This window comes from Scylla paramamosain, chromosome 29 (assembly GCF_035594125.1).
Source record: "Scylla paramamosain isolate STU-SP2022 chromosome 29, ASM3559412v1, whole genome shotgun sequence".
Lineage (NCBI taxonomy): Eukaryota > Metazoa > Arthropoda > Malacostraca > Decapoda > Portunidae > Scylla > Scylla paramamosain.
In genome coordinates, this window is record NC_087179.1 from 7119445 (window position 1) to 7139378 (window position 19934).

Sequence of the window (19934 nt, forward strand, 5' to 3'; positions counted from 1 at the left end):
CAACAACAATGACAACAACAAATAAAAATAAGAATGAAAATCAGGAAGAAAGAAAAGATGAGACAAAAACAAAACAAAAAAGAAAAGAAAAAAAAGCAAAACCAGAGTGTAAGGTTTCTAATCCCATAAACAAACTTAAAAGTCAATATTCCATTTTTTTTTTTCTTGTTTCATTCCTCACATGGCTTCTCATCCCATCAAACAGCTTGTGTATCTTGCTGGCTTTTAGGTAGGTCCAAAATGTATTGTGAGCTGTGACCTTGATCCTGCAAGTTTGGATCTTGAAGTGTGGCAGTGAAGTTCAGTGTCTCGTCACAAAATTGAACCTTGAGGTATTTAGTTGTGCTTGGTACGATTTTTTTTTTTTTTTTAACTTTTATTATAATTTGGTTTCTTAAGTATATAGATGTACTGAGTACAAAATTTCATCAAAGTTTTCTTACAATTTGGATACTTAAGAATGATGGCTGTTGAGTTACGTGCGATAAGTTTAAAGTTCCATTAGAATCTAGTTTCTTAAAAGTGAGGCTGTGTTAAGTTCGAAATGTTCAAAATTTTATTACAATAAATAAAAAACGTGTAGTATTTTTCAATGTGTGTGATAAGGTCCAAAAGTTCAAAGTTTCATCACAGTCTATATCTTTTAGGTGTTTAAGTCTGACAAAGTCAACATTTCAGAATGTCGTCACTATTAGAATATCCCAGTGTGTAATCTTCAACTGACTTCAACAAATTCAAAGTTTCACCACAACTTAAAAGATCAAATCATGTGTTTAAGTTTAAGCAAGTTCGAAGCATCACAACATAATGAACAGTAAGACATTCAATGGCCATTATCCTATTTCTACAACAACAACAACAACAATAACAACAACAACAACAACAACAACAACAACAACAACAACAACAACAGCAACAACAAAGCAAAAGGCAATAGTGGTGTTTCATTAGTATAGAATACAAAGAAATCTAAATGTATCTGCGGCTTTAGCGTGAGCCAAAGCTTGGGAGAGGAAAACGCAGCGCGATGAATGGAAAGGAACAGAGCGCACGACATCACACTGAAAGAAAAAAAGTTACACAACCTGGGAAACAAATGGAAGTGGATATTAACAACACACACACACACACACACACACACACACACACACACACACACACACACACACACACATTTCAAAAAGACAAAGACATCGAGTATATTACTGTAGTAAGGAAAACAACCAGGAAGAAAAAATATAGAAAAAAATATACATAAAAAGTGAAAAAAATAAAAGAAGTACTATGAATAGATAGAAATGTTATGACAAAAAAAAAACTTACACTATACACTGGAAGCAAACTGGAAAAAAAAAAGAAACTCGAAAAAAAAAAAAACGTACATTTGGAGAAACAGAAACAGCAGAAGAGACAGAAAGACAAAGAAAACGGGGGTAAGCAGAACACTCACTCAGTCTGAAGATCTTGAAGGCATCCGCCATACTGATGATGCCCACAAAGGCGTGAAGCTGAAGCCTCGTGCCCGCGGTGTTTTGACTGTAGTGCTGGATGGCGTGCAGGAAGGCGCTCTGGATCACCCTGGAATCCTGGTCGAACATGGCGCCTGCAGAACAAAAGCAAAAGAAGTTAGAGTGCATTATGAAAAGGGGAATAAATAAGGAAAGTTTGTTAGAATGTCAGAATGTTAAAAAAAGTTTAGTTAAAATGTGTTAGGAAAAGGAGTTGGGATGTGTTAGGAAAGAGTTAAAATGTTACAATATTAGAATGTTACAAGGTTAGAATATATTATGAGAAGGAGGTAGAATGTTGAATGTGTCAGAAACGTTAGCGAGAATGTTACAGTGTTACAAAGTTTAGTTAGAAAGTGTTAGAAAAAGGTATTAGGATGGGAGGACCTGTAGCTGAGATGGTACTTAAAGATAGGAAAGGTGGAAATAGAAGGGGGGATGTTGCTGAGGTTGTGTCGCTACAAATGTTTATGGGATGATGAACTATATATATATATATATATATATATATATATATATATATATATATATATATATATATATATATATATATATATATATATATATATATATATATATATATATATATATATTATAAACTGAGGCCAAAAGGTTAATAATTTCAGGGAAATCTAAATTTAATTCGAATAAAAAACAAATATGTATTAAACTTTTACGCACTGAAAAAAAAGGAACACGAAAATGAAATAAAAGCTAAATAAATAAAATAATACTTGGAAAGGAAATAAATAAAAAAAAAAACTGTTGGATATATAAGAGCAAAAATGACACAAGTACACAAATAATAAAGTAAAGGAAGATTGACATGATGAGAGTAAGAGTGAGGAAGTAAGAGAGATGGATGGGAGGAGGGAGGTGAGGAAGGAGAAGCATCACCATATATTAAAGGCAAAGGATGGTAAACATGAGGAACATGATATATTAGGGAAGGGAAAGCTAGGCGGGACGTGTGATACGGTTAATGCAATCTGTCTTCTTATGAGTCCTGTCTGTCTGTCTGTCTGTGTGTGTGTCTCTCTGTCCCTTTCTGTTGTGTCTTTCGTCTGCTATGAAGTCTTGTGTATTTACGTGTGTGTGTGTGTGTGTGTGTGTGTGTGTGTGTGTGGTGTGGGGGAGATATGTTTGGCTGTTTGCTAATATCTGTTTATTTGTCTACCAGCCTCTCTCTCTCTCTCTCTCTCTCTCTCTCTCTCTCTCTCTCTCTCTCTCTCTCTCTCTCTCTCTCTCTCTCTCTCTCAACTTCCCATTTCAGCTTTCACTCAAACTCTCACTCAGCCTCTCCCTCTTACCTCCCCTTCCTCCTCTTCCTTCCACCTCTTCCTTCCACTTCTCCCTCCACCTCTTCCTCCCATCTCTCCCTCCACCTCTCCCTTCCAGCTGCCAGAGTCTTCACACTAATCCTGCCTTCTTCACTGTTATAATCTCGCCCTTGGAATCGCACGTGTGTCATTCTTGCATCTACCCTTGTCTTCCCCTTTCTTCTCTCTCTCTCTCTCTCTCTCTCTCTCTCTCTCTCTCTCTCTCTCTCTCTCTCTCTCTCTCTCTCTCTCTCTCTCTCTCTCTCCTTCGCAAAGGGACACTGGGAGTTAAGCTTTGTGGTTGAGCTCTCAAAGTCTTCCTTCACCTTGATTGCCTCGTAAACACACAGCTTTATTTCAGAGAGAGAGAGAGAGAGAGAGAGAGAGAGAGAGAGAGAGAGAGAGAGAGAGAGAGAGAGAGAGAGAGAGAGAGAGAGAGAAATTTCAGCAGCAACAGACAAGCAGTTCCACTCTGGCATGTTATTACTTGAGATTAATTTAATTTCACCGAATAAAAACATTATAAGTAGTACAAATGGCTCGTGACTGGTGGTGGCGGCGGCGGTGGTGGTGGTGGTGGTGGTGATGGTTGGGGGTGGTGTTGGTGGTAAATAGTGGTGGTCAGGAATGGACAAGTGAAAAGGCGGACAGCTGGTGAAACAGATGGGTGACGGTACAAAGAATGGATGAGGTAGTTGGAGAAAAGAAAGGAGGAGGGAGAAAAGAAAGGAGGAGGAAGAGGAAGAGGAAGACCAGAAGGAAAACTGGAAAAGCGAGAAAAAAGGAGAGAGGAAAAGAAAAAAAAAAAAAAAAACAGAAGGAAGAACTGGAGGAGAAAAGGCAGGAGGAGGAAAGTGGAAGAACAAAAGGAAGAACTGAAGAAGGAGAAAAGGGAGGAGGAAGAGGAAGAACAAAAGGAAGAATTGGAGGAGAACAAAAGGAGAAAGAAGAGGAGGAATAACAGATGGAAAAATTTGATGTAAATGGGGATGAGGAAGAAGAAGAATAGAAGGAAGAACTGGAGGAGACGAAAAGGGAGGAGGAGAAAGAAGAACGGAAAAAAAATGAGGGGGAAGAAAAGAAGCAGGAAGAGAAGGAAGAAAAAAAAGGAATTGGAAGAAAAGAAAAAGGAGGAGAAGGAGGAGAGATGATAAGTAAAGATAAAACATACAAGAAAAGAAGAGAAGGAAGAGAAAAAAAAAGAGAAACAGGAAAGATAAAGACACACACACACACACACACACACACACACACACACACACACACACACATACAAGAAAAGAAGAGAAGGAAGAGAAAAAGAAACAGGAAAGATAATAGGTAAAGATAAGACACACACACACACACACACACACACACACACACACACTAATCCTCCCAGCACTGCCTGCTCTCAGCTTCACTCCCAGTCCGCCTCGTAAAGCAACACTCACCACGTATTGCGCAATGTTGATGGATGTAAACGAACAGTGATGAAATTAATAGTGGCGTTAATGTTGTTCTGCATTATCTTCACCCAGATTTAATCATAATGTTGTATTCATCCTCACGCTCGTCCACCCAGCTAGCGGCCTCGACCTTAAATGAATGTCCAGGTGTAAGCTTGCAATTATGAAGGACACAACTCACAATTGCAGTAATCGACTTATTCTTTTAAATATTATTATTATTATTATTATTATTATTATTATTATTATTATTATCATTATTATTATTACTATTTTTATTATTTATTTTATTTACTTATTTATCTATCTATTTACATATTTATTTGTGTGTGTGTGTGTGTGTGTGTGTAATAATAATAATAATAATAAACGGTTTATTATTTAGGCAGTTGACAAACTGAAAATGTACATAGGGGATGGGGAAAAACTTAACATTAATCCTAACGGTAAGACTAATTTAGGAGGGAAATACTATCGATTGATGGCTCGCACCATGGTGGGAATCGCACTGAGTCTGTACCGGTCCGTGCGCGGCGCCTTCAGGGGCGTTATTTTGTTGTGGTGTCTGGTGGCACGGACAGGGCGAGGCGCGTCGGGCGGCAGCATGTCTCTGAGACGCGGATGATGCAGTAGTCCCTTCCCAAACTTCTCCAGAGCCTCTCGGTGCCTGGTGGATATTCTGGACAGACTCAGGGTGGTCAGGGCTTCTTCATAGGTGGTGTATGCAGGGCCAAGGATGACCCTGCACGCCCTTTTCTGCACACTCTCTAGCTGTAGCTGTTGAGTGTGTGTGAGGGAGGAGGACCACGCTGGGGAGGCGTACATGAGTTTGGGGAGGATGAAGGTGAGGTACACCCCCCTTAACTCATCTGTCGGCGTCCCCAGCGACCTGAGTCTGCGCAGCATGTACAGCCTGTAGGTAGCTGATCTCACGGTGCTGGCGACATGCTGCTTCCAGGTCAGCTGGTCGTCCACCAGCTGACCTGGAAGCAGCATGTCGCCAGCATGTGTGTGTGTGTGTGTGTGTGTGTGTGTGTGTGTGTGTGTGTGTATTTACTTTGTTTCACTGAGTAACATTATTAAAGTTTGCTCAAGTGATGTACTTAGTGTGAGAGTGTTCAGTGTTGTTGATGGTGAAAAGATGTATACAATGATGTCTCCATTGATAAAATCATTAGCCAGCTAATATTTACTATTGAAAATCTTCGCATTTTTATTTATTTATTTTTTTCACGCATATATTATGAAATATTGTGTAGTCTAATGTAATTTTCTGTCAGCACTAATTCATCAATATATGGACACTGAAATGAAATCGGCAAATAATCATTAAATACATGAGAAAAAAAAAAAGCGTCACACAATTGGTTATATTGTCGTTTACCACAAAACATCAATCATGATCACAGTGTAACATTTATCTTTCATTTATATCTAATTCACAAAACCAGAATCTCCCCTTCGAAAAAATAAAAACATTTACTTCAGAATAATTACTTTTCTTATCTGAATATTTGCGTCAGTGTTCCTAAATTGACAAATATTACTGAGAGTTTGGTGGACTCAACACTGAGGGAATTACCGTGTTGAGGGTCGCATAATCGCCGCTCTGATGTAGTCCTTCTCATTTGGGGCACATTAGGAAACTCTCGGCACATTATCAATATGTGCTAACGATTCTTAACACAGGAAAAACAAGTAAGTGAAACCTCACCTGCAGTTAATATCAAGACTCTTCAAAATTTTTCCTTTGTTTATCTTCACTTAAAATTTCTATATAGGCAATTTTCATGTTTATAGAAACAAAAAGACTCGCTACTATGTTGTACTTTCTCTAACACACACACACACACACACACACACACACACACACACAGAAGGCATCATGAGACACTGCATGACGTGGCGATGATGTGAAGTCCACACTGTATAACCAGCAAGCAAGCAAGAAATGACTAGAAGATAAAATCAATTTATTTCAAATAACAAAGCTGCTCCAAAGATAAAGAAAAAAATAATATAAATAATAATTGAATAGAAATATCAAATATACGAATAATTCGAGTATTTTTTAGAAAATCGTCTTTTGTTATTATAAAAATTCTTTCTTCTACCGCATATTTAAATTTCTCAACCTTATCTGCTCCGTCCCAAACCCTCAAGCTCTTCTTCTTCTTCTTCTTCTTCTTCTTCTTCTTCTTCTTCTTCTTCTTTTTCTTCCTCCTCCTTCTCCTCCTTTTCCTTCTCCTTTTCCTCCTCCTTCTCCTCGTCTTCGTCCTCCTCCTCCTCCTCCTCCTCCTCCTCCTCCTCCTCCTCCTCCTCCTTTTCTAATACAACCACTGCTGCTGCTGCTAGCACCGCCACCACCACCTTTTTCCTTCTACTTCTCCCTGCCATCCCCCACCCTTTGAAACTTCCAGTACAGATATGATTTTTTGTAGATTTTTCTATCCCTGCTGCGGCGGGAGAGAGTGCCGAGCTGTTGAAAATGTGATGAAAAAATGTGTACCTGTGAACCTGCAGATTGTGAGTGACCGGAGAGAGAGAGAGAGAGAGAGAGAGAGAGAGAGAGAGAGAGAGAGAGAGAGAGAGAGAGAGAGAGAGAGAGAGAGAGAGAGAGAGAGAGAGAGACTACGTAATTAGTTTTGTAGTCCCTGAATGTAACGGGAGCAAAGGGAACAAAAACGGAATAAACATGAACAGTAGGAACACATAAGAAAAGGAGAAATTAGGATTACAAGGAGGAGGATGAGGAGAAAGTCAACGAAAGAAGAACATATAGGAATAAATAAGAATAAACAGGAAGAGCAGACACCAGGATTATGAAAGAGGAGAAAAGAATGGGAAATACATATGAATAATAGGAATACATGGGAAGAGTATAACAGAGGAAGAGCGGATACTAAGATTAGAAGATAAACAAAAAATAAATACATAAATAAGTGGCAATACATATGAGGGGCAGATATTAAGAAGAAAATTGGAATAAGTAGGAATACATGGACAGAGCAGGTGCCAAGATTAGAGGGAAAAGAGTGTGAAATACAGTGTGAAAGAATACGTAATAATACATATAAGGAGATTATGATACGAGGAGAAAAGAAAATTGTAGAAGAAAAATAAGGGGAATCTTGAAAGAAGAGAAGAAAAGAGGTTGGAAGAGAGAGAAAAAAAAAAGGTTGAAATAACGATGATATATGAAGATAGGGAAAAATGAAAAAAAAAAAAAAAAATGGGGATGAAAAAAAAAATGGGGATGAAAAAAAAAATGATGATTATACAGGAATGCATTAGAGATACATGAGAAGAACTGATACCATGACAGAAGAAGGGAGGGAATACATGATAATACATAAAACATATACATAAATCACAATGACGTAACAAAAGAGAGCGGATGATAAAAAAAAGAAAAAAAATATAGCAATACACAGAAAAAAAAAATCTTGACAAGAGGATGAAGAAAGATGAAGAAAAGGAAAATACATAGATACCTAGAAACACACATGCAAACAAGAAATACCATAGATATCTACTGAACTAAGAGATACTGACAAAAAAAAAAAAAACAGTGAGAGGGAGAAAAGGACGGAGTACAGCACGGTGGAGGAGGAAGTGAAGGAGGAGGAAGAGGAGGAGGAGGAGGAGGAGGAGGAGGAGGAGGAGGAGGTGTAAGTAGTGGTGGTGGCGGGAAGGGGTGAGAGTAGCAGGAACCATGATAGGTCAAGAGATAAAGCAACACAAGACAAGGTAATATCCAGCGTACAATGGCATGAAAAGAAGCAACAATAAAACTCGATTGGCAAGAGTAACAGTGAAAACGAAAGGGAGAGAAAGGTCGCATCTTTTTCCGTTGTGATATTGTGAATAATATATGCGTGCCTTATATTGTAAGTCACTGCTTACTGTTAAGAACACACTGCGCTGTACAGGGAATAAATCATCGTCAACATCGGACACAGAAACCAGACAAAAAATTAAAGTGTCAAAAAGCATAAGTAAAGCCAAAAAAAAATAAAAAATAAAAAAAAAAAAAAATAAATAAATAAAAATAAAGAAATATATGAAAGTAAAAAAAATAAATAAATAAAAAAATAAAAAGAAGTCTGGTATTCTGAAACGCGTTGCTCTCTCATAAGGAATATTTTTTTAGTCATCATTAATATTAGTTTTTTTTTTTCAGTTTTTCCTCAATTAATGAAGCAAAAACCTTTTTTTTTTTTTTTTTTACCACTGGAATCATGAAAACGTTCTTGAAAACTTTAACAACACCCAATGAAGATAAAATTAATCAAAATAAGACGAATGCTTTTCTCTCATCCCTCTCCCTCCCTTCCATCTCTCATTCTTCATCTCCCGCCCCTTCTTCCTTCCTCCCTCCCTCCTTCCCTTCCCCTCCCACCTCCCTCCCGCTTGCCTCCCTCCATCACGTTGCAGACCTTCAATCACTCAGAGTTAATCCATCACATCTACTCTCCTGCTTCTTCTCTTTTTCCCTCTTCCCCGTTCTCTCCTTCCATGTTTCCATTCATCCACCAAGCCACTCACGTCTCTATTCCTCCTTTCCTTGCTTCTCTCTTCCTCCTTGTAGTTCTGTAGAGTGTGGTCTACAGAGCTACAAGCATGCATCGCTCATTTACAAATAAAAATGATAAACAAAACTACTTATTCCATTGCTAGGGAAGAATGAAAACTGCAAGACAAATTTTCCATTAAAGGAGAGAAAAAGGCGTGAAGAAAATATGATAAAAAGAAAAAAAGAGCTGAAATATTGCATGACTTATGTACGAATATGAGAGAAAATGCATAATCTATCAGAAAGAAGAAAAAAAAAAGACTGTGATCTAACTTCGAATAAAGGAAGGAAACTCATCAATTCCGTTAATTGTCAAGTGTGAACAAAGAAAAAGGATGGCGAGTCCTGCGTGGGATCATGAAAGGCCCTTGATGTGCCGGGGACGTGAAGGACGCCCCCCACACGAAGGAAAGGAGCACAAGAACCCCGGAAAACCTCTATGGAAATTTTGGGAAAACTTTGGAGCCAGTCTGAAACAAATAAAAGTTATAGGGACTCACTAAGAGAGAGAGAGAGAGGAAACGAGCAGAAGGTGTTAGGAAGTCTGCGGAAAGTTAGTGCGGGGATCCAGTGTAGAATAAAGATATCTATGGGGATTTTGGGCGTAGGCTCAGTCAGGGGGTATTTGGGGGAGAGTGTAGGGGAAATATACCAAAGTGTAATGAGCTTTGGGGAAAAGTTTACGAGGAGTTAAGGAAAGTTCAAGGGAAATCACAGAGTTTATGGGTCTTAGGGGAAGGTATTTAGTGGGAAGAGGAATTGCGAGGCTCAAGAGGGATGAAGAAGAGTACCACAGAGAGGAGGAGGCTGGAGGAGGCAAGACAAGAGAGAGAGGAAAACGATAGAATAATTGGGTGGAACATCGCGAGAAGAGAGAGAAAAAAAAAGTGGGCAGAAAAAATAAAAGAAAGAAAAAGTTTATTAGCGAATGATAAATAAAAATATGGAATAATGTAAAAGAAAACAAATGAACGTGAAAAAAAAGATGAAGAGAAGATGAAAAAAATAAGACAAAACCTGAAGAGAAGAAAGGAAAGAGAAGGAGAAGACGGGAAGAAGATGGAAGAGGTTGAAGTAATGATAACGTGTGGGTTAATGTGTGGGTTAACGAGCTTCAAAGAGAGTGACACCAACACTCCAACTAGCCAAAAACTCCTTCATTAACAGAATATGTCAAAACCTTTCAAGATCTAACTCCCCTCGTGATTTCTGGCATCTAGCCAAAAATATCTCCAATAACTTTGCTTCTTCTTCTTTCCCTCCTCTACTTCAACCAGATGGCACCACTGCTATCACATCTATTTCTAAAGCTGAACTCTTTGCTCAAACCTTTGCTAAAAACTCTACCTTGGACGATTCTGGGCTTGTTCCTCCCTCTCCTCCACCCTCTGACTACTTCATGCCTCGTATTAAAATTCTTCGTAATGATGTTTTCCATGCCCTCGCTGGCCTAAACCCTCAGAAGGCTTATGGACCTGATGGGGTCCCTCCTATTGTTCTCCGAAACTGTGCCTCCGTGCTTGCACCTTGCCTAGTCAAACTCTTTCAGCTCTGTCTGTCAACATCTACCTTTCCTTCTTGCTGGAAGTTTGCCTACATTCAACCTGTTCCTAAAAAGGGTGACCGCTCTAATCCCTCAAACTACCGTCCTATTGCCTTAATTTCCTGCTTATCTAAAGTTTTTGAATCTATCCTCAACAGGAAGATTCTTAAACATCTATCACTTCACAACCTTCTATCTGATCGCCAGTATGGGTTCCGTCAAGGACGCTCTACTGGTGATCTTCTGGCTTTCCTTACTGAGTCTTGGTCATCCTCTTTTAGAGACTTTGGTGAAACTTTTGCTGTTGCCTTGGACATATCAAAAGCCTTTGATAGAGTCTGGCACAAAGCTTTGATTTCCAAACTACCCTCCTACGGTTTCTATCCTTCTCTCTGCAACTTCATCTCAAGTTTCCTTTCTGACCGTTCTATTGCTGCTGTGGTAGACGGTCACTGTTCTTCTCCTAAATCTATTAACAGTGGTGTTCCTCAGGTTCTGTCCTGTCACCCACTCTCTTCTTATTATTCATAAATGATCTTTTAAACCAAACTTCTTGTCCTATCCACTCCTATGCTGATGATACCACCCTGCACTTTTCCACGTCTTTTCATAGACGTCCAACCCTTCAGGAGGTAAACATATCACGCAGGGAAGCCACAGAACGCCTGACTTCTGATCTTTCTAAAATTTCTGATTGGGGCAGAGCAAACTTGGTATTGTTCAATGCCTCAAAAACTCAATTCCTCCACCTATCAACTCGACACAATCTTCCAGACAACTATCCCCTCTTCTTCAATGACACTCAACTGTCCCCCTCTTCTACACTGAACATCCTCGGTCTGTCCTTTACTTATAATCTGAACTGGAAACTTCACATCTCATCTCTAGCTAAAACAGCTTCTATGAAGTTAGGTATTCTGAGACGTCTCCGCCAGTTTTTCTCACACCCCCCAGCTGCTAACTCTGTACAAGGGCCTTATCCGTCCATGTATGGAGTATGCTTCACATGTCTGGGGGGGTTCCACTCATACTGCTGTTCTAGACAGGGTGGAATCAAAGCTTTTCGTCTCATCAACTCCTCTCCTCTAACTGACTGTCTTCAGCCTCTCTCTCACCGCCGCAATGTTGCATCTCTAGCTGTCTTCTACCGCTATTTTCATGCTAACTGCTCTTCTGATCTTGCTAACTGCATGCCTCCCCTCCTTCCTCGGCCTCGCTGCACAAGACTTTCTTCTTTCTCTCACTCCTATTCTGTCCACCTCTCTAACGCAAGAGTTAACCAGTATTCTCAATCATTCATCCCTTTCTCTGGTAAACTCTGGAACTCCTTGCCTGCTTCTGTATTTCCACCTTCCTATGACTTGAATTTTTTCAAGAGGGAGGTTTCAAGACACTTATCCACCAATTTTTGACCACTGCTTTGACCTTTTTAGGGACTGGCATTTCAGTGGGCATTTTTTTTTATTAGATTTTTGTTGCCCTTGGCCAGTATCCTTCCTACATAAAAAAAAAAAAAAAAAAAAAAAAAAAAAACACGGATAGCCTCCAACACGCTGCGGTCCAGGCATGACTCACGGATCACCTACTGGGAGGTCAGTGTGTTGAGGTTGTGAGTGTGTGTTGCCGCGTCAGGCTTTCTACCGCAGGGGTCTTGGCAAGAAGTGGGGCCACACAAGGAAATGAAATCACAAGCTAGGAAACTTTATGTTGAAATAATACAGCGGTCGTGACTGACTGTTGTGACTTCCTTGTCACTGTTTGTGTGCTTTGTGGCGGACAGGAGAGAGAGAGAGAGAGAGAGAGAGAGAGAGAGAGAGAGAGAGAGAGAGAGAGAGAGAGAGAGAGAGAGAGAGAGAGAGAGAGAGAGAGAGAGAGAGAGAGAGAGAGAGAGAGAGAGAGAGAGAGAGAGAGAGAGAGAGAGAGAGAGAGAGAGAGAGAGAGAGAGAGAGAGAATTTCTCGCTGTGCATTTAGCATGTGTGTGTGTGTTAGCATGTGTGTGTGTGTGTGTGTGTGTGTGTTTGTGTGTGTGTGTGTGTGTTATACTCGATATACTTCAACGTATCAATACATAATATTTTCCTTTAATTACTTTGAATGGCAAGTTATTTTCTTTTATACTTCCGTTCTCTACTACCACCACCACCACCTCCATCTTCCCCTCTCAGCTTCCATCCCACCTCAGCACGTATTTTCCCGCTCCCATTCAAGACGCACATGATAGATGGCACCCCCCTGCGCCGCGTCCTTGGTCCTCGCCAGCCTCGCACACTGACAGCCTCCAACATTACCTAATTCGGTGCAGAGACTGGCTGCGTTCAGGCCTTCCCTTCACTAGATATATGTGTTTATTGTTCATTCCTTACTAATCACAATAGTAGTCTCTAACTCACTCACTTCTGCTGACAATTATCGTACTTTATGCATTCGCCAACTGTTAGTCAGAATAAAAATATGACTACAGTGGATGATTAAACAGTCTACCCAGATCTACGACAATAACTTATTCTTGTCACTTATTTGGGTTCGAAGTAGTACATGACTAATGACACACACGCGCACGTACACACACACACACACACACACACACACACACACACACACACACACGCGCGCGCGCGCGCACGTACACACACACACACACACACACACACACACACACACACTGAAATTCCCTCCATACTTCTGCATTTCCTATTCCCTTGACATGAACTGTTTCAAAAGGGAGGTTTCAAGATACTTATTCTTAAATTTTGGATAACGCTTTTTTCCTATTCCAGAGTCCCCTCTTACATAACACACACACACACACACACACACACACACATACACACACACACACACACACACCGACCTACTTAACAGCTAATCAGAAGGAAGACAACAAAACACAAACACACAGAACTTACGTGCTCATCATCATCTCATCTCCTTTCAATTCAATTTACACAAACTGAATATTCTTAAGCACTCTCATTTACATATGTCGCATTTTTTTTTCCGCTATCTCTTTTCCTTCCTCTACTGGCATCTCTAGGTATTCATTCCTTTCCTTGTACATAACACTCATTAAAATGGAGATCTCTGCAAAAGGGAAGAGGGTCAGAATGTGCTCCACTTTGGAAGTTAAGTAGTCAAAGAATTTCTTATAATCAGAGGAGTTAGGTGAGAGGTATACAGCACAGATAAATTTAGTATGAGAGTGACTCTGTAGTCGTAGCCAGATGGTGGAAAACTCGGAAGATTCAAGAGTGTGGGCACGAGAGCAGGTTAAGTCATTGCGCACATAAACGCAGCATCCAGCTTTGGATCGAAAATGAGGATAGAGAAAGTAGGAGGATGTGTTCTGTGTGTTTGTGTTTTGCTGTCTTCCTTCTGATTAGCTGTTAAGTAGGTCGGTGTGTGTGTGTGTGTGTGTGTGTGTGTGTGTGTGTGTGTGTGTGTGTGTGTGTGTGTGTGTGTGTGTGTGTGTGTGTGTGTGTGTTATGTAAGAGGGGACTCTGGAATAGGAAAAAAGCGTTATCCAAAATTTAAGAAGAGGATAGAGAAGAGCCAGTAGGCTTATGGACCTGATGGGGTCCCTCCTATTGTTCTCCGAAACTGTGCCTCCGTGCTTGCACCTTGCCTAGTCAAACTCTTTCAGCTCTGTCTGTCAACATCTACCTTTCCTTCTTGCTGGAAGTTTGCCCACATTCAACCTGTTCCTAAAAAGGGTGACCGCTCTAATCCCTCAAACTACCGTCCTATTGCTTTAATTTCCTGCTTATCTAAAGTTTTTGAATCTATCCTCAACAGGAAGATTCTTAAACATCTATCACTTCACAACCTTCTATCTGATCGCCAGTATGGGTTCCGTCAAGGCCGCTCTACTGGTGATCTTCTGGCTTTGATTATTGATGATGCTTGTTTGCAATCACCACATATTGAGGCATTATTCATAAAAGTCTTAAAAACAATTAAATTTATAATTGGTATGGTATATAGACTCCCAACTCAACATTCACTGATTTTCTTGGGTCTATGGAAGAAATTTTACAAGTATTATCGAATTTAAAGATGAAATGTTATGTAATGGGGGATTCTAATGTCAATTTGTTACATATCAATGAAAATGCCACAACAGACATTAACATGTTTCAATGTTACAGCTTCTCTCAAATAATTATAAAAGCAACTAGAGTGACTGACAGGTCTGCCACTTTAATAGGTCACATTTGGACAAATGACATGCAAAATTATGTACACGTCCAGGGACAAAATATGGAGAAAATGGTTAATACTTTAAATCATCAATTAATTAAGGTATCTGACTGGATAACTAGCAACAGACTTACACTAAACGTGTCCTAAAACTTTCTAGATGGTGTCTTGTCTGACAACCGTAAATGAAGTTAATATTAATATAAAGATAAAACACAATTTCTTGAGTAAAGTTAATTGCATAAAATTTCTTTGCTTAATAATAGATGATAGATTAACATGAAAACAACACCTACATCAACTCTGTAGTAAATTGTCACAAATAACTGGTGTCTTGTACAAAATTACAAACAATATAACTGTCCAATGTCTGAAATTAATATATATGTCTACTGTTTATCCACATGTAATAAACTGTTCGGCAATTTCAGGGGGAGCTTTTAAAACACTCTTAGATGGGTTATTTGTTGCGCACAAAAAAATAACGAGAGTAATGTTTCATAGAAAAAAAACGGTACGATCATACTAATCCTCTATTTTGTGAACACAACCTTTTGAAAGTCCCCGATATAATATTCTTGCAAACTTGTATATTTCTTTTCAAATCAATTTACATATATCCCAATAATACATCTTATAAATTACTATCCAATAATATTAATAACAATAGAAGGCCAGATGACCTCAAACTTCCTCTCTGTAGGACTGTCCACGAACAGAGAAGTGTGAGTGTGCGCGGCGTCAGGGAGTGGAACAGCCTCCCGCACGATATTAAATCACTAACCTCTATCAATTTGTTTAAAAGCAAAGTGAAATGTTTCTTACTTCTAAACTATGAATGTTAACCATAGCAATGTCTGTGAATCATGTGCTGTTATGTGTTGATACACAGACACACATGTCAGGTGTGCACATCTTGTGGACGTGTGTATGTACATCACCAACAATGATATCATTAATAGAAAACTTTGGCTAATATAACATATGTTACGGCAAAGTATGTATGTAACCATGCATACATTTGTTATGTATGTATGTGAGTATGTGTATGTATGTGCACAGGTTTGTATGTGGCCATGTGTGTGTGTGTGTGTGTGTGTGTGTGTGTGTGTGTGTGTGTGTGTGTGTGTGTGTGTGTGTGTGTGTGTGTGTGTGTGTGTGTGTGTGTGTGCGTGTATTGTGTGGCCGCATGTATGCATCATGCTGTACGTATGTTCGCATACAGGTTGCATATGTGTGAGTGTGTGTGTCTGTGCATGTACATATGAATGTGTGTATGTATGCAGTTATATGTTGTGGTATGTATGTTTGTGGGTATCTATGTAAGTGTGTCTACCTGTGTTTGTGTTCGCCAAGTTCACGTATGTGAACATATATGTGGCACAGTATAGCATACTATACACTTCATCACTCATTATTGTGTCATGTGCTGCAAACAACAAAACAAGTAGTCTATTATTACCTCTATCATGTGCAAAATGGCGGCTCAAATAGGAACAAGTCAGGGTGTAAACATTTGCGCTACTTGTGTCATTCTTTATTCAGGTCTGTATAAAAGCTTCGGCTTGATGGACCTGGCCTTACGTATTGAACTGTGTATGAAATGCAGAAATGCATTAATGTTACAAAAGGCAAACAAAATATATCAATCAATCAATATCAATCAACCTCTCTCTCTCTCTCTCTCTCTCTCTCTCTCTCTCTCTCTCTCTCTCTCTCTCTCTCTCTCTCTCTCTCTCTCTCTCTCTCTCTCTCTCTCTCTCTCTCTCTCTCTCTCTCTCTCTCTCTCTCTCTCTCAGGCGGTCTGTTCACCACCATCCTACTTTTCGCCACTCAGCCAAAACTGAACCAAGGTACATTTTTAATTTCATGAGAACTAGGATGGGAGGAAAAAGCAGTCGACTGTCAGTGGAGGCACGGCTGAGCCTCCTGGGCGAGTGTGGCGTGGACGCCGTGAGGCTGTCCCGCCCCCGCTCAGGGGGCTGCTGTGGGAGGGGGAGGCGCTCTCTGGCCTCCTTTACCTTCCGGCAAGGGGCCGAGGGGGGCGAAGCCCCTCGTGTCGGATCAGGCGGCCAGCCTGAATATGGACAAGCTGGCCGCCTTGGACCAGGAGACACCCATCAGGGTGCACTGCCTGGCAGGAGGCGCAACAGTCTTCTGTCAGGACCTGCCCCTGAGGGACCTCCTGGCCGGACTGAAGTACACTACGGCGGGGCGTCACGCCGTTTTGTACTTCAGCCTGGCCGGAGGTCTGGGTGTCCACGGGGGCAGGGGCAGGGCTGCCCCGTGCTCTTTTGCAACAGCAAGAGAGTGGGCAGCCGCCCCAAGCCCCCCAAGAGGACCAGGCTGTCCGCGTCCCAGAGGCGGGGCAGGAGGCCGGCCCCGCCCCAGAGGCTGGCCAGGTGGTGGTGGCCAGCCCGGGGCACGAGGCCGGCCACGCCCCTGAGGCTGGCCAGGTGGTGGCGGCCAGCCCAGGGCACGAGGCCTGCCCCGCCCCAGAGGCTGGCCAGGTGGTGGCGGCCAGCCTGGGACACGAGGTCGGCCCCTCCCCTGAGGCTGGCCAGGTGGTGGCGGCCAGCCCGGGGAAGGAGGCCGGACCCGCCCCTGAGGCTGGCCAGGTGGTGGCGGCCAGCCCGGGGAAGGATAGCCTGGGCCTGTGGGTCTCGGCCCCCAGCCCGGAGGAGGGGCAAAAGGAGGCCAGGAGCGCCACGACCCCCGCGGAGGACGAGGGAGCGGGGCTCGTCCTCCGAGGAGTGGGGAAGGGAGTGGTGGCCCCTTCCCCCCACCACAGCGCCAACTCCCCCAGCCAGGGAAGGCTCGCCAGGGGAGGGGCAGGGCTGGAAGCAGGTTGTCCCACGGCCTGTGGGACAACCTGCTCGCCATTGCACAGACCCTGTCCCTCACCCTGGTGGTGTACTCCGCCCTGCTGGAGTACTTCCCTGACTGAGGGGGCAGCCGGCCCCACAGGGCAGTCGGCTGCCCGGGGAGGGGGAGGGGGAGGGGGAGGGGGAGGGGATAGGTTAGGTGGGAGGGGGGAGGGGGAGGGGGAGGGGATAGGATAGGTGGGAGGGGGAGGGGGGAGGGAAGACAGCCGGGAGGGGGGAGGGAGTGCTGTCTTGGGAGGGGGAGGGGGAAAGGGGTAGGTTAGGTTAGAATAGGTTAGGTTAGGTTAGGTTAGGTTAGGTTAGGTTAGGGTAGGTTAGGTTAGGTTAGATTAGGTTAGGGTAGGTTAGGTTAGTTTAGGTTAGGTTAGGTTAGGTTAGATTAGGTTAGGGTAGGTTAGGGTAGGGTAGGGTAGGGTAGGTTAGGTTAGGTTAGGTTAGATTAGGTTAGGTTAGGTTAGGTTAGATTAGGTTAGGTTAGGTTAGGTTAGGTTAGGTTAGGTTAGGTTAGGTTAGGTTAGATTAGGTTAGGTTAGGTTAGGTTAGATTAGATTAGGATAGGTTAGGTTAGGTTAGGTTAGATTAAGCTATCAGGACAAGTAAATAACAACACCGCCGTGTGCGGCGGCCATCATGTGAGCAATGCACGTATTTTCGTGACCACCTGCTGCCTTGGCAGAGACAGAGCGAGAGAGAGGGAATCACGTTTTTTGCATGCCAGTTTTCCTTTGTTTCTTCTTCGCATATTTTATTATTCGCATATTTATTACCAAATTACTCGAGAATGAGCCTTATTGGAAGCTAAGGGAAAATAAACTGAATGATCGAAGTATGGGAACATTAATATAGGTACTTTAAAATGTACCTTATGGAAAGTATAGGAAAATTAACCGTATGATCGAAGTAGGGGAAAATAAATAAAGCTACCCGAAAAACAACCTTATTGAAAGTTATAGGAAAATAAACCGTATGATCGAAGTATTGGAAAATAAACCTTATAGCAAAGGAAGTGGGAGCGAAACGTCTCTCTCTCTCCTTCAATTAGAGAGAGAGAGAGAGAGAGAGAGAGAGAGAGAGAGAGAGAGAGAGAGAGAGAGAGAGAGAGAGAGAGAGAGAGCGCATACCTTGATTTATGCCTCGTTAGTCAGGTGATTTGATGCATCTCTATTCTGTCCACCTCCCTAATCTCCATCTCTCTCTCTCTCTCTCTCTCTCTCTCTCTCTCTCTCTCTCTCTCTCTCTCTCTCTCTCTCTCTCTCTCTCTCTTAGTGTTGGGGTAAAGTTAAAAGCAAAGACGGCAGGCGGCATCCCTCTTCATCTCCCTCACCTGATTAATGCTAATTGGACCTTAACTTAAACTCGCGGCCAGGTGTACTCTGACCAAGAGATAAGCTCACTACTCAAAAAAAATCCTCCCCACCTTCTCCTCCTCCTCCTCCTCCTCCTCCCCACGCCCCTCCCCTCTCTCATTACCATCCTTCAGCGGCCTGGAATGCGCGCACCTCAATCAGCGTGAGTGGACATCGGTGGGCTGCGGGGAAAGTTGCTAGAGGCTTGCTGCAGGAGGGCGGAAGGGATGAGGGGCGCGGGGTAGTGGTGAGAAAGAAAGGAGTGTAGGCATGATGAGTTTGCTTGGAAAATTGTGAAAAGAAAGAAAGGAATACGGATAATGAAATATTAGTTAAAACAAAAATAGAAAAAAAATGAATAAAAAGGTACAAGGATGAAAAATAACGAAATCTGAAAAAAAAAAAACAAGGAAGCAAATGTGGAAAAATGGAATAGCACTGTGAGTGAAGCATGACAGTGATTCCCCGCGTGGTAATTCGCATTAATTAGTGGAAGGTGTTACACAATTCTGTCTAAAACACGTCTGCTTGAAAAAAATACATATTCTCTCTCTCTCTCTCTCTCTCTCTCTCTCTCTCTCTCTCTCTCTCTCTCTCTCTCTCTCTCTCTCTCTCCCGCCTCGCGCAGATAAGCTGTAGCCAGTATCACTTTACTAAAACACTTGTTACGCAGCCTGGAATGTTCAGGAGCTCATCACGAGGCAACACAACTAGCGGGGCAAGGAGAGAGGCAAGGACGGACAGACCAGACGGACGGACGGACGCACGAACGGAGGGAGGTAATTATAAATGTTTACCTCATTCCTAAGCAAATAGGAAACAGCGAGCGCCATAATTAACGTAATTGGCTCCAATATTCGTACCTATGTTTGTACCGTGAGTATTATTACACCAATATCATCCCCTTCAATTATGTTGTTGTTGTTATTGTTGTTGTTCAGTGTGTGTGTGTGTGTGTGTGTGTGTGTGTGTGTGTGTGTGTGTGTGTGTGTGTGTGTGTTTCATAACAACAATTTGACATGCCAGGATGCAAAACGTTTCTCAATAATGAGCGTGTTCACATCCTTCTTCCCGCCACGGAAAAATAGAACACCTAAGACGCCACGCAATG

At 42.0% G+C, this 19934-nt stretch overlaps 1 protein-coding gene across 15 annotated transcripts in view; it reads right to left on the reverse strand.

Moving 5' to 3' along the window:
- Positions 1 to 19934, reverse strand: part of LOC135115221 (uncharacterized) — a 74599-nt gene that overhangs the window by 32965 nt on the left and 21700 nt on the right. For 14 of the 15 annotated variants that reach the window (XR_010275881.1, XR_010275880.1, XR_010275884.1 and 11 more), the window contains exon 2: positions 1451 to 1603. Coding sequence is in view for 3 of the 15 variants with exons in the window: in XM_064031761.1 (XP_063887831.1) it covers positions 1451 to 1603 (153 nt within the window). In the remaining 12 variants the exon portion in view is untranslated. Of the gene's footprint in view, positions 1 to 1450; positions 1604 to 4260; positions 4398 to 19934 lie in introns of those variants that run through there. The other variant, XM_064031762.1, reaches the window with a different exon arrangement.